General features: G+C 46.7%; 1 protein-coding gene across 2 annotated transcripts in view; it reads right to left on the bottom strand.

The window, feature by feature from the left end:
• Positions 1 to 14,667, bottom strand: part of LOC135056124 (ABC-type organic anion transporter ABCA8-like) — a 380,977-nt gene that overhangs the window by 138,502 nt on the left and 227,808 nt on the right. For both annotated transcript variants that reach the window (XM_063960911.1, XM_063960912.1), the window contains exons 16-17: positions 14,400 to 14,490; positions 10,779 to 10,918 (exon numbers count right to left, since the gene is read on the bottom strand). In XM_063960911.1, the coding sequence (XP_063816981.1) occupies positions 10,779 to 10,918; positions 14,400 to 14,490 (231 nt within the window). The remainder of the gene's footprint in view (positions 1 to 10,778; positions 10,919 to 14,399; positions 14,491 to 14,667) is intronic.

Raw genomic sequence — 14,667 nt, 5'->3', positions numbered from 1 at the left:
AAGGACCGAAACCACAGAGGAACCACCAGGCGTGGAGTCCAAGGGGTCAAAAGAATTTGCCTTAGGATGATGCCCATACACACAAAGGAAGGGAGAGATCCCTGTAGCAGAGTGAGCCGCGTTGTTATAGGCAAACTCCGCCATTGACAGATGAGCCACCCAGTCAGTCTGACACTTGGAGACATAACACCTGAGGAACTGCTCCAAGGACTGGTTCACCCTTTCAGTCTGCCCATTAGACTGCGGATGGTAGCCTGACGACAAGCTGACAGAAATCTGGAGATCGGAACAAAATGCCCTCCAGAATTTGGCCACAAACTGGGATCCGCGGTCAGAGACCACATCAAGTGGCAACCCGTGGAGACGCACAACATGCAGCATAAATAATTCAGACAGGCGTCTGGCCGATGGCAGCCCAACCACTGGAACGAAGTGCGCTATCTTCGAAAACCTGTCAACGACAACCCAGATGGCTGTCATCCCCGAGGATTTGGGCAAGTCCACAACAAAATCCATTGAAATGTGGGTCCATGGCTTAGATGGAATAGAGAGTGGATGTAATGGGCCAACAGGAACCCCTCTAGGAGTCTTATTTCGGGCACAGATGTCACATGCCCGAACCCACTGATCCACATCCTTAGCCACCGAGGGCCACCACACCGCCCTAGATAGCAACTCCCGAGTTCTGGCAATACCCGGGTGACCTGGCGACTTCTTGGCATGGAATTCCAATTGGAGGCACAAACAAAAGACCTACCAGAAGGTCTGGAGGAGCCTGCTCCTGTGCTCTAAGAACTAATGACAAGAGGTCCTGGGTAATGCCCACTTTAATACATGATGGGCAACGGCTCCTCGGTGGTCTCCTGGATTGGAGCAAAACTCCGCGAGAGCGCATCAGCCTTGATGTTTTTTGACCCAAGGCGATATGTTATCAAAAAATTAAAGCGATCAAAAAACAAAGCCCATCGTGCCTGCCTGGCATTGAGACGCTTCGCTGACTCTAAATATGCCAGATTCTTAGGGTCAATGATGTTAGGGTCTCCTGCCCTGTGCTGCCACGTCGTCATGGCAACCGGGAGACAAGTGCTAGTGGAGTAACCTGAGCGCAGCTGATACTCCGGTTCGGGTCTTTTGCTGTGCAGTGGTTATAGGCTCTGTGCACGGCAGGGGATCCGGTGCTGGTTTTTGTGCTCACAGTCTGTGAGGTCTGAGTGGGGCGTGGACAGCACCTGCTTTATAAGGCCTCTTTTCAGGGTAAGCAGATGCTGCTGAATCTTTGTTGGTTAGTCAGTTCATGAAAGTTAGCCAGTACTGTGTAGCTTTGTATTTGTTTGTTGCTTACTGCAAATAGGCCTGGGGATTTGGTATTACACTCTGCCAATCCAGACCTTGCAGTAAGACTGGAGTCAGTCGTTTAGCTTGCTGGGGTTCTGTTACTACTCTGTGAACCTAGCAAGTTTGCGGCTGTATTCTAAGACTTGCCTGTCTAATCCTGTCTCACTGTGCTAGGTGTCAGGGGTCAGTTTAGTGGCAGTAAGCTAAAACCTGTGCACTGCAAGTGAGAAATAGGATTGTGGAGACTCTCCTTGTGTCTATCATTCCATCTCTGACCAAGGAGTTTACTGCCACACCCGTTGGTAACCCTTTAGGGTTTTGCTGTTGCCCTTAGCAACAGCATTTCAGGTTCTCTACGTATTAAAACACAACATCTTGCTTTTTACATCTGAGCAGTTCTAATACAAGGGAGATACCCAGTTCCTTAGCCTCTGGGCTTCTCTGTTCACTTTGTGTGTATTTTGTTACCCTATCACCTTCTGTGTACGTTATGTCATATTCCCCAGTTTGTCTGTGAGTCCATTTGTTTTGCATAACAGTTCAAACACCAGTACATTCCTGCAGACACTGGAGTGCATAACAGTTCTGACACCAGTACTTTCCTGCAGGCACTGGTGTGCATAACATATTCAGCAGCCTAATACTCCTGTTGAAATTTTGTGGGAATATGGAGCATACCCCTCAAAATACGTTGCAACAGGTGGTCGATCAGGTGCAGGTCCTGACTCGACAATTTAATGATTTGTCCATTAAAATGCACACCTCCCAGGCTGCTGGCGGATCTCCCGCAGCAGCAGCACCTGCAGGGGTTAAGGAACCGAAAGTAAATCTCCCGGATCGTTTTTCTGGAGATCGCTCGCAGTTCTTTTGTTTCAAGGAGAGCTGCAAGCTATACTTCCAGCTTAGGCCTCAGTCTTCTGGGTCGGAGATTCAGCGGGTGGGCATAGTGATTTCCTTGCTACAAGGAGACCCACAGGTCTGGGCATATGGGTTGCAGCCTGACTGTCCGTGGCTTAAAAGTGTTGATGCTTTTTTTACGGCACTGGGCATGTTGTATGATGACCCTGACAAGACGGCCTCAGCCGAGGCTCAGATTTCGATCCTTAAGCAAGGGCGAAGGCCAGTTGAGGTTTACTGTACGGAGTTTCGGAGGTTGGCCCATGATACCCAGTGGAATGACCCAGCCCTGAGACACCAGTACCGAAGAGGTCTTTCTAACCAGATAAAGGACCAACTGGTACAATATCCCTTGCCTGATAGCTTGGATCAGCTCATGCAGTTATCCATCCGGGTGGATAGACGGCTGAGAGAGCGTAGGCTTGAAAGGGAGACTGAGATTTCCTTCCTTCCCAAGGGAACCTCAGACTCTGAGGAATTTTCTGAGGAGCCTATGCAGATTGGGGCTACCCGCCTCTCCTCGCGTGACAAGACGCGGAGGAGACAGCAGGGGTTGTGTTTGTACTGTGGGAATAAAGGTCATGTGGTAGTATCATGCCCAGAAAAGCCGGAAAACTTCAGGGCCTGAGGGTGATGGGAAATATCCTGTAAGGCCAGAAGTCAGAATTTCCCAAGAAGACTTTTATCATTCCGGTGACCTTGAAGATCCTCGGTCAAACTGTCAAGACTGAGGCCTTTGTGGACAGTGGGGCCGACGGGGTTTTTATGGACCGCCAATTCGCCCTGAAACACTCTGTTCCCTTAGTACCCTTGGCATCGGAAATTGAGATTTGTGGGTTAAACGGGGAACCATTATCCCAAGGTAAAATTACCTCTTGCACTAGCCAGATTTCTTTGTTTATTGGAGCCACACACTCTGAAAAATTGTCCTTTTATGTGACTGTCTGTACTTTTGCCCCATTGGTGTTGGGGTTACCCTGGTTAAGGGCCCACAATCCTCAATTTGACTGGGTCTCTGGGGAGATTCTTAGTTGGGGTACTGATTGTTTCAGGAGTTGCTTGAGCCTTCCAGTCAGGCTCTCGCAGCTAAGTTTGCCAGGATTGCCAGGGTGTTATGCAGATTTTGCGGACGTGTTCTCCAAAAAAGTTGCAGAGGTACTACCTCCCCATCGCCCCTATGACTGTGCCATTGATTTGTTGCCAAATGCTATGCTTCCCAAGAGCAGGTTGTACTCCCTGTCACGTCCTGAGACTCAGGCTATGGCAGAGTACATTCAGGAGAACTTGGCTAAGGGATTTATCAGATCTTCACAGTCTCCAGTTGGGTCGGGGTTCTTCTTCGTGGGTAAAAAGGACGGTTCGTTGCGACCCTGCATCGACTTCAGGGAATTGAACCGTATCACGATTAAAAACTCATACCCACTGCCTCTCATTTCGGTCTTGTTTGACCAGCTTCGTACTGCCACCATTTTTTCTAAGATTGACCTACGCGGTGCGTACAATCTAATCCGAATAAGAGAGGGGGATGAATGGAAGACTGCCTTTAATACCCACTCAGGGCATTATGAATATTTGGTGATGCCTTTTGGGCTCTGTAATGCCCCGGCAGTCTTCCAGGATTTCATGAATGATGTGCTCAGGGAATATTTGGATAGATTCTTAGTTGTATACTTAGATGACATCCTAATCTTCTCCCATTCCCTGGAGGAACATCGGAAGCATGTACGCTTAGTCCTCCAGAAACTCAGAGACCACCGGCTTGGGGCGAAGCTGGAGAAGTGCGAATTTGAAGTTCAGCAAATCGCATTTCTAGGATATATTATCTCCCCAGAAGGTTTCCAAATGGAGGGTTCCAAGGTACAGGCAGTCCTGGATTGGGTGCAGCCCACTAGTTTGAAGGCGCTTCAGCGTTTCCTGGGCTTTGCGAATTTTTATAGACGATTTATCGCTGGATTTTCGTCTATAGTGGCGCCCTTGGTGGCATTCTCTAAGAAAGGGGCGGATGTTGCTCACTGGTCTTGTGAGGCTAAAGCGGCTTTTGCCCGTCTCAAAAGGGCATTTGTTTCGGCCAAGGTGCTGCGACACCCAGATCCAGAGCGTCCTTTTGTGGTGGAGGTGGATGCCTCTGAGATGGGTATTGGGGCAGTGCTTTCTCAGATGGGAGTGTCTGATAATCGCCTTCATCCCTGTGCTTACTTTTCCTGTAAATTTTCGCCTGCCGAGATGAATTATGACGTGGGTAACCGGGAATTGTTGGCTATTAAGTATGCACTGGAGGAGTGGAGACACTGGCTTGAGGGGGCTAAGTTTGTGGTCTCAATTCTCACTGACCATAAGAATCTGGCATATTTAGAGTCAGCGAAGCGTCTCAATGCCAGGCAGGCACGATGGGCTTTGTTTTTTGCTCGCTTTAATTTTTTGATAACATATCGCCCTGGGTCAAAAAACATCAAGGCTGATGCGCTCTCGCGGAGTTTTGCTCCAATCCAGGAGACCACCGAGGAGCCGTTGCCCATTGTTTCCCCATCATGTATTAAAGTGGGCATTACCCAGGACCTCTTATCATTAGTCCTTAGAGCACAGGAGCAGGCTCCTCCAGACCTTCCGGTAGGTCTTTTGTTTGTGCCTTCTAGGTTAAGACAGCGAGTGTTCCTGGAATTCCATGCCAAGAAGTCGGCAGGTCACCCGGGTATTGCCAGAACTCGGGAGTTGCTATCTAGGGCGGTGTGGTGGCCCTCGGTGGCTAAGGATGTGGATCAGTGGGTTCGGGCATGTGACATCTGTGCCCGAAATAAGACTCCTAGAGGGGTTCCTGTTGGCCCATTACATCCACTCTCTATCCCATCTAAGCCATGGACCCACATTTCAATGGATTTTGTGGTGGACTTGCCCAAATCCTCGGGGATGACAGTCATCTGGGTTGTCATTGACAGGTTTTCGAAGATGGCGCACTTCGTTCCACTGGTTGGGCTGCCATCAGCCAGACGCCTGTCTGAATTATTTATGCTGCATGTTGTGCGTCTCCACGGGTTGCCACTTGATGTGGTCTCTGACCGCGGGTCCCAGTTTGTGGCCAAATTCTGGAGGGCATTTTGTTCCGATCTCCAGATTTCTGTCAGCTTGTCGTCAGGCTACCATCCGCAGTCTAATGGGCAGACTGAAAGGGTGAACCAGTCCTTGGAGCAGTTCCTCAGGTGTTATGTCTCCAAGTGTCAGACTGACTGGGTTGCTCATCTGTCCATGGCGGAGTTTGCCTATAACAACGCGGCTCACTCTGCTACAGGGATCTCTCCCTTCCTTTGTGTGTATGGGCATCATCCTAAGGCCAATTCTTTTGACCCCCTGGACTCCACGCCTGGTGGTTCCTCTGTGGTTTCGGTCCTTAGAGGTATTTGGCGGAAAGTGAAGAAAGCCCTTGTGTCTGTGTCATTAGTGACCAAAAGGGTTTTTGATAAGCGGAAAAGACCCTGCAGCTTCAAATTAGGAGACTTCGTCTGGTTGTCTACCAAGAATTTGAAGTTGAGACAGCCATCTCATAAGTTAGGGCCCCGGTTCATCGGCCCTTATAAGATCACCAGGGTTATCAATCCGGTGGCATTTCAGTTAGATCTGCCCCGTTTTTTGGGTATCAATAAAACATTTCATTGTTCCCTTTTAAAACGGGCGATTAGTAATCCTTCTTCCAGTGGAAGACCTTCCCCTCTTCTGATACGTGGCCAGAGGGAGTTTGTTGTTGAAAGGATTCTTGACTCCAAGGTGGTTCGGGGTCGGCTGTCATTTTTGGTGCACTGGAAGGGGTATGGCCCGGAGGAGCGGTCGTGGGTGCGCAGTTGTGATCTTCATGCCCCCAGACTGATACGCTCTTTCTTCTCGCAGTTCCCCGATAAACCCGGTGGTAGGGGTTCTTTGACCCCTCGTCAGAGGGGAGGTACTGTTAGGGTCTCCTGCCCTGTGCTGCCACGTCGTCATGGCAACCGGGAGACAAGTGCTAGTGGAGTAACCTGAGCGCAGCTGATACTCCGGTTCGGGTCTTTTGCTGTGCAGTGGTTATAGGCTCTGTGCACGGCAGGGGATCCGGTGCTGGTTTTTGTGCTCACAGTCTGTGAGGTCTGAGTGGGGCGTGGACAGCACCTGCTTTATAAGGCCTCTTTTCAGGGTAAGCAGATGCTGCTGAATATTTGTTGGTTAGTCAGTTCATGAAAGTTAGCCAGTACTGTGTAGCTTTGTATTTGTTTGTTGCTTACTGCAAATAGGCCTGGGGATTTGGTATTACACTCTGCCAATCCAGACCTAGCAGTAAGACTGGAGTCAGTCGTTTAGCTTGCTGGGGTTCTGTTACTACTCTGTGAACCTAGCAAGTTTGCGGCTGTATTCTAAGACTTGCCTGTCTAATCCTGTCTCACTGTGCTAGGTGTCAGGGGTCAGTTTAGTGGCAGTAAGCTAAAACCTGTGCACTGCAAGTGAGAAATAGGATTGTGGAGACTCTCCTTGTGTCTATCATTCCATCTCTGACCAAGGAGTTTACTGCCACACCCGTTGGTAACCCTTTAGGGTTTTGCTGTTGCCCTTAGCAACAGCATTTCAGGTTCTCTACGTATTAAAACACAACATCTTGCTTTTTACATCTGAGCAGTTCTAATACAAGGGAGATACCCAGTTCCTTAGCCTCTGGGCTTCTCTGTTCACTTTGTGTGTATTTTGTTACCCTATCACCTTCTGTGTACGTTATGTCATATTCCCCAGTTTGTCTGTGAGTCCATTTGTTTTGCATAACAGTTCAAACACCAGTACATTCCTGCAGACACTGGAGTGCATAACAGTTCTGACACCAGTACTTTCCTGCAGGCACTGGTGTGCATAACAGGTGAGAATTGAGACCACAAACTTAGCCCCCTCAAGCCAGTGTCTCCACTCCTCGAGTGCATCCTTAATAGCCAACAATTCCCGGTTACCCACGTCATAATTCATCTCGGCAGGCGAAAATTTACGGGAAAAGTAAGCACAGGGATGAAGGCGATTATCAGACACTCCCATCTGAGAGAGCACTGCCCCAACACCCATCTCAGAGGCATCCACCTCCACCACAAAAGGACGCTCTGGATCTGGGTGTCGCAGCACCTTGGCCGAGACAAATGCCCTTTTGAGACGGGCAAAAGCCGCTTTGGCCTCACGAGACCAGTGAGCAACATCCGCCCCTTTCTTAGTGAGTGCCACCAAGGGCGCCACTATAGACGAAAATCCAGCGATAAATCGTCTATAAAAATTTGCAAAGCCCAGGAAACGCTGAAGCGCCTTCAAACTAGTGGGCTGCACCCAATCCAGCACTGCCTGTACCTTGGAACCCTCCATTTGGAAACCTTCTGGGGAGATAATATATCCTAGAAATGCGATTTGCTGAACTTCAAATTTGCACTTCTCCAGCTTCGCCCCAAGCCGGTGGTCTCTGAGTTTCTGGAGGACTAAGTGTACATGCTTCCGATGTTCCTCCAGGGAATGGGAGAAGATTAGGATGTCATCTAAGTATACAACTAAGAATCTATCCAAATATTCCCTGAGCACATCGTTCATGAAATCCTGGAAGACTGCCGGGGCATTACAGAGCCCAAAAGGCATCACCAAATATTCATAATGCCCTGAGTGGGTATTAAAGGCAGTCTTCCATTCATCCCCCTCTCTTATTCGGATTAGATTGTACGCACCGCGCAGGTCAATCTTAGAAAAAATGGTGGCAGTACGAAGCTGGTCAAACAAGACCGAAATGAGAGGCAGTGGGTATGAGTTTTTAATCGTGATACGGTTCAATTCCCTGAAGTCGATGCAGGGTCGCAATGAACCGTCCTTTTTACCCACGAAGAAGAACCCCGACCCAACTGGAGACTGTGAAGATCTGATAAATCCTTTAGCCAAGTTCTCCTGAATGTACTCTGCCATAGCCTGAGTCTCAGGACGTGACAGGGAGTACAACCTGCTCTTGGGAAGCTTAGCATTCGGCAACAAATCAATGGCACAGTCATAGGGGCGATGGGGAGGTAGTACCTCTGCAACTTTTTTGGAGAACACGTCCGCAAAATCTGCATAACACCCTGGCAATCCTGGCAAACTTAGCTGCGAGAGCCTGACTGGAAGGCTCAAGCAACTCCTGAAACAATCAGTACCCCAACTGAGAATCTTCCCAGAGACCCAGTCAAATTGAGGATTGTGGGCCCTTAACCAGGGTAACCCCAGCACCAATGGGGCAAAAGTACAGACAGTCACATAAAAGGACAATTTTTCAGAGTGTGTGGCTCCAATAAACAAAGAAATCTGGCTAGTGCAAGAGGTAATTTTACCCTGGGATAATGGTTCCCCGTTTAACCCACAAATCTCAATTTCCGACGCCAAGGGTACTAAGGAAACAGAGTGTTTCAGGGCGAATTGGCGGTCCATAAAAACCCCGTCGGCCCCACTGTCCACAAAGGCCTCAGTCTTGACAGTTTGACCGAGGATCTTCAAGGTCACCGGAATGATAAAAGTCTTCTTGGGAAATTCTGACTTCTGGCCTGACAGGATATTTCCCATCACCCTCAGGCCCTGAAGTTTTCCGGCTTTTCTGGGCATGATACTACCACATGACCCTTATTCCCACAGTACAAACACAACCCCTGCTGTCTCCTCCGCGTCTTCTCACGCGAGGAGAGGCGGGTAGCCCCAATCTGCATAGGCTCCTCGGAAAATTCCTCAGAGTCTGAGGTTCCCTTGGGAAAGAAGGAAACCTCGGTCTCCCTTTCAAGCCTACGCTCTCTCAGCCGTCTATCCACCCGGATGGATAACTGCATGAGCTGATCCAAGCTATCAGGCAAGGGATATTGTACCAGTTGGTCTTTTATCTGGTTAGAAAGACCTCTTCGGTACTGGTGTCTCAGGGGTGGGTCATTCCACTGGGTATCATGGGCCAACCTCCGAAACTCCGTACAGTAAACCTCAACTGGCCCTCGCCCTTGCTTAAGGATCGAAATCTGAGCCTCGGCTGAGGCCGTCTTGTCAGGGTCATCATACAACATGCCCAGTGCCGTAAAAAAGCATCACACTTTTAAGCCACGGACAGTCAGGCTGCAACCCATATGCCCAGACCTGTGGGTCTCCTTGCAGCAAGGAAATCACTATGCCCACCCGCTGAATCTCTGACCCAGAAGACTGAGGCCTAAGCTGGAAATATAACTTGCAGCTCTCCTTGAAACAAAAGAACTGCGAGGGATCTCCAGAAAAACGATCCGGAAGATTTACTTTCGGCTCCTTAACCCCTGAAGGTGCTGCTGCTGCGGGAGCTCCGCCAGCGGCCTGGGAGGTGTGCATTTTAATGGACAAATCATTAAATTGACGAGTCAGGACCTGCACCTGATCGACCACCTGTTGCAACGTATTTTGAGGGGTATGCTCCATATTCCCACAAAATTTCAACAGGAGTATTGGGCTGCTGAATATGTTATGCACACCAGTGCCTGCAGGAATGTACTGGTGTTTGAACTGTTATGCACACCAGTGCCTGCAGGAATGTACTGGTGTCTGAACAGAGAGGGATGCAAAACAAATAAACTCACAGACAGACTGGGAAATATGACATAACGTACACAGAAGGTGATAGGGTAACAAAACCAACACAGAGTGAACAGAGAAGCCCAGAGGCTAAGAAACTGGGTGTCTCCCTAGTATTAGAAATGCTCAGATGGAAAAAGCAAGATGTTGTGTTTTAATACGTAGAGAACCCGAAATGCTGTTGCTAAGGGCAACAGCAAAACCCTAAAGGGTTACCAACGGGTGTGGCAGTAAACTCCTTGGTCAGAGATGGAATAATAGACACAAGGAGAGTCTCCACAATCCTTATTCTCACTCGCAGGGCCCAGGTTCAGCTTACTGCCACTAAACTGACACATGGACGCCCTGCACAGTGAGAGAGGATTAAGCAGGCAGGTCTGAAAGTACAGCCACAAACCTGCTGGGTTCACAGAATAGCAAAAGAACCTCAGCAGGCTAAACGACTGACTCCAGTCTTACTGCTAGGTCTGGATTGGCAGAGTGTTGTACCAAATTCCCAGGCCTATTTGCAGTAAGCAACAACAAATACAAAGCTACACAGTACTGGCTAACTTTCAGGAACTGACTAACCAACAAAGATTCAGCAGCATCTGCTTAACCTGAGAAGAGGCCTTATAAAGCAGGTGCTGTCCACGCCCCCCTCAGACCTCACAGACTGTGAGCACAAAAACCAGCACCGGATCCCCTGCCTGTAACCACTGCACAGCAAAAGACGCGAACCGGAGTATCAGCTGAGCTCAGGTTACTCCGCTAGCACTTGTCTCCCGGTTGCCATGATGACGTGGCAGCACAGGGCAGGAGACCCTAACACCTGTGTGTCTGTACTGAATGAAAACATCATGACATTTAGTATTAATCATTGATACACATTTCCCTATGCAGTGCTTTATTACTGTTTTCAGATGACTATAAGTGTTGTTATTTTTTTCCTTTTGTTTTTTAAATATGAGTATATTCTTATATGAGTGTATTACCAGGAAAGACATCCATGTTCTCGAAGGGAAGGGTAAATATAATTTCCTGGTCAGTCTTGGTGGAGAGTTTAGCAGTGTGGATATGTTGCCGTACCAGAGATGTAATGATTTCTGGGTCACAGGATGGAGAAACCTGCATCCTGATCAGAGAGATGTAAGATGTCAGCAGATTGTAGTATTTCTGCCCTTACCAGAATTATTCCTCCGTGTAATACAATCTAATCTAAAAACAGAAATCTGCATATATTAATGTACTTATAATAACGACTTGCTGTAAGCCATAGAAACCAGTTGGGGCTGGCAAAAGAAACCTTGGGGCCAGTACAATGATAGCTCTTCCCCCCCGCCCCCCCCCCCCCCAACCACAGTTGCCCACACTTGTTGCCCACACTTGACCCCCAACCTCCCCTAAATATCCCTACATACACATATACACATATCTATACAGTAGGCGGTGGCGCTGCTGCCCATGTTTTTTGTGTCCCTTGTCGCCAAGTCTGAAACCAGTCAGGCATTAGTCTAGCACACAGGTTCTCAAACGCTGTCCTCAGGACCCCAAAAAGGTTATGTTTTCCAGGTCTCCTCACAGAATTGGGAAATAATTAGATCCACCTGTGGATCTGTTAAAATGTATCAGTGAGTAATGAGTACACCTGTGCTCCTGCTAGGTAATGTGGAAAATGTGAACTGTGTGGGGTCCTGAGGACCGAGTTTGAGAACCACTGGTCTAGCACAAGTTGTACTACTGAACGCACATTAATTTTGGTTACATGGGTTACAGCAGTTATTTCCTGTGCATCTTTTCATAAATTTCCTCAATTTAATATATTAAAATTTACAGTAACTCATAAACAAACACTGGTTAGGCAGGCCAATGGCCTGAGCTGCAGTGGGCACTAGGCCTCAATAACCTATATAAAAATGTCCCCCGGCTGCGGCATCACCTCCTTAGTGGAGCCCGGTGCTGGTTTAACAAAATATGGGGGGGGGCTACTTCTGTTGTCCCCCGTATTTTTGGAACCAGGACCGGTCCAAGAGTCCGATGCTGGTTGTTTAAATACCAGGTAACTCCAGTCAATTTTTTCCCTGTATTTTTGCAACCAGGACCAGCTCAAAGAGCCTGCGGCTGGTTATGCTTTTGGGGGGGCCTGTACGTCGTATTACTTTTTTTTTTTTTTTACTTTCTTTACTTTTACAGACAGAAGCATGCACGGATCTCACTGATCTGTGCATGCTTCTGACTGAGTAATAAAAACATGACCCAAAAACCGTATGTTTTTATTACTAAATATCACGTTTCCTTTACTAAAAATCGATAATAATAGCATGCGAATTCCCTTTTAACCTTAAAATTCACAACCTATTACATTTGCGATTTGTAGTAAAAAAAACGTAAGTTACAAACGTGCGATTTGGTGCAAATTTTTAGACACCTAAAAAAATCGCACCCTATTACATTTAGCCTCCAGTCTGAGGCCAAGAGTGCCAATCCACTGACATCCATCAGTGTAAATACAGACGGTGGTTTGAGTTCCGCTTTTTTTCTTCACAGATTCTCAGAGCGTCTGCTTCTCTTACAGGGCTCTCTTCACCGAACACGTTCACCCCAGGTCCCAGGAACACTGAGTGGAGTGTCACAGGAACACTGAGTCGAGTGCATGGCAGCAGGCGCACACTCCCATCTCACACACAGCAATTTAGATTTCAGTTTGAACACACCCCTCCAAAATCCTCTAATTCTCTGCACGTTACGTGTACCCTACCTGCAGTGCAGCACGGTTTGGCCCAGTTGCAAAAGATTAATCAGGCCCAAGGTTTCCAATTTGACCTCAACCACAACTCAACAGTCAGTGTGGAACTCCAATTCCCAGAGTGTGCCTATGCAACAGCATACAGTAAGTACTTCATTCTTAATATTACCAGATATATTATTATACAGTGATGTCCATGCTTATGCTGTGCTTCTCATTACGGCTAATAACACAACGATTCTTCTCCGAACATCAATATGCAAGCTGGGTGGTCCTGCAAATAGTATGGTCCCTCCAGTCTCTGTTACCGCTAAGCCCGGAGTTTGAGGAACAATCGCCGATATGTACAAGATCCGGCTTAACAATTCGAGGACCCAGGTTCTCCAATCAGCTGTGCAGGCAACAGTAACTATCGGGATAAATTTAGCTCTTTTGATAAAGCTCTCTATTAAGAAAGCGGTATTTATTTTATTTATGCTGTTGGACAGTCACACTTTGGGAGTTATAGTTCGACAATGACTGTTAAGTTGTGGTTGCAGTCAAGTTGAAGACCTAAAACTGAACTTTTTATGACACTGTAGAGTACTTATATGGTGTAATTACTTATAAGGTCTTCATTATCTGTTTCTGACAATTGTTACCATTGTGTACATTTTTTCAATTGAAAAACTTTTTATATGTATTAAATATGGGTGTGGGTTGATAGATAGACAGTGTCTGGTTAGACAGTCAATAGATAGACTCCATATGGTAGACAGACATTAGGTTGACAGGGTCAAAAGGTCGACAGGGTCAAAAGGTCATCATGAAAAGGTAGACATTACAAAAGGTCGACAGCGTCATAAGGTCGACAGGGTCAAAAGGTCGACATGAAAATAGTACATAAAAAAGGTAGACACCATGTTTTTTGCAATTTTGTGGTTTGTGTGGATAGTTTTGTCATCTGGGACCCCCAATTGTAGAAAGCCATACCCTCGCGGGGCTCGCTTTGCTCACCATGCTTCGGGCTCGGTGGCTCGCTGCGCTCGCCACAAGGTTTATAACCGACTCTATGCCGACATGGATAGAGAAGGTAAGAAATAGTCCAAAAATGTTACATAAAAAAAAAAATGTGTCTATCATTTTTATGTCGACCATTTTCATGTCGACCCTTTGACCCTGTTGACCTTTTGACCCTGTCGACCTTTTGTACTGCTAACCTTTTTCATGGCGACCTTTTGACCCTGTCGACCTAATGTCTTTCTAACATATGGTGTCTATCTATTGACTGTCTAACTAGACACTGTCTATCTATCAACCGGATACCATTAAATATCTGTGTAGGATATCAGTAAGGTGTCTTGACTTATCAACCATACCACAGATTGATCTTATGATTTTTCGATAATGCTGTTCCCTCAGTTTTATATATCTATTTGGTTTAATAGTAATACTAATACTGTTTTAATACTAAAGCTGCTTGTGATAAATAAGCACCAGGAAAAACTTTTTTTTGTTGTTTTTCATATACATACTATAAAGTAACTTGGAGGAGAATCATTTCCATTACTTAAGTCATGCCATTTGCATATTTCAATATCTAGTATTTATATTTGACATCAACAAATCACTTTTTTAAAAATATAATATTGAAGAGATATATACATATACAGTATCTCCCCAATATTGTGAGCTACAAATCCCAGCAGGATTGTAACTAGAATTACAATGTATGGGACAAGAAGGAAAACGAATGCCCCTAGCACTCAAATCTAATAAAATGAGCCTAAAAATATTAACTCCCATGCATACCCCCACCCTTCCTTTAAAATCTTTTAATTCTGGGCCAAAATAGGACCTGATTCCTGTGTCTGGTATTCCAGTTTCTTACCGCAAATGATACCCTATTCCCCATTTTCTCTTCAGAAACAGAGAAGTGCCCACACATTTTAGCTTTCCACCGGAGATCACAGCTTTCCGATCTAGGAATAAGAAAAGGTTTGCACATTACTACATGCACGTTAGTCAGTTTCAGATAATGTGTAGAGAATGCTGGAATCTGTAATTATAAAATAGCTAGATCATTACAGGTAATTTCTTGCTACAATAAAAAATAGACAACCAGACTGACTTGATTGAGCCAGTGGGAGACAATGATT

The sequence above is a fragment of the Pseudophryne corroboree genome, chromosome 3 (assembly GCF_028390025.1).
Source record: "Pseudophryne corroboree isolate aPseCor3 chromosome 3, aPseCor3.hap2, whole genome shotgun sequence".
Taxonomy (NCBI): Eukaryota; Metazoa; Chordata; class Amphibia; order Anura; family Myobatrachidae; genus Pseudophryne; species Pseudophryne corroboree.
Note: the sequence above shows the minus strand (reverse complement) of the source record. Positions and strands in the feature narration are given on the sequence as shown.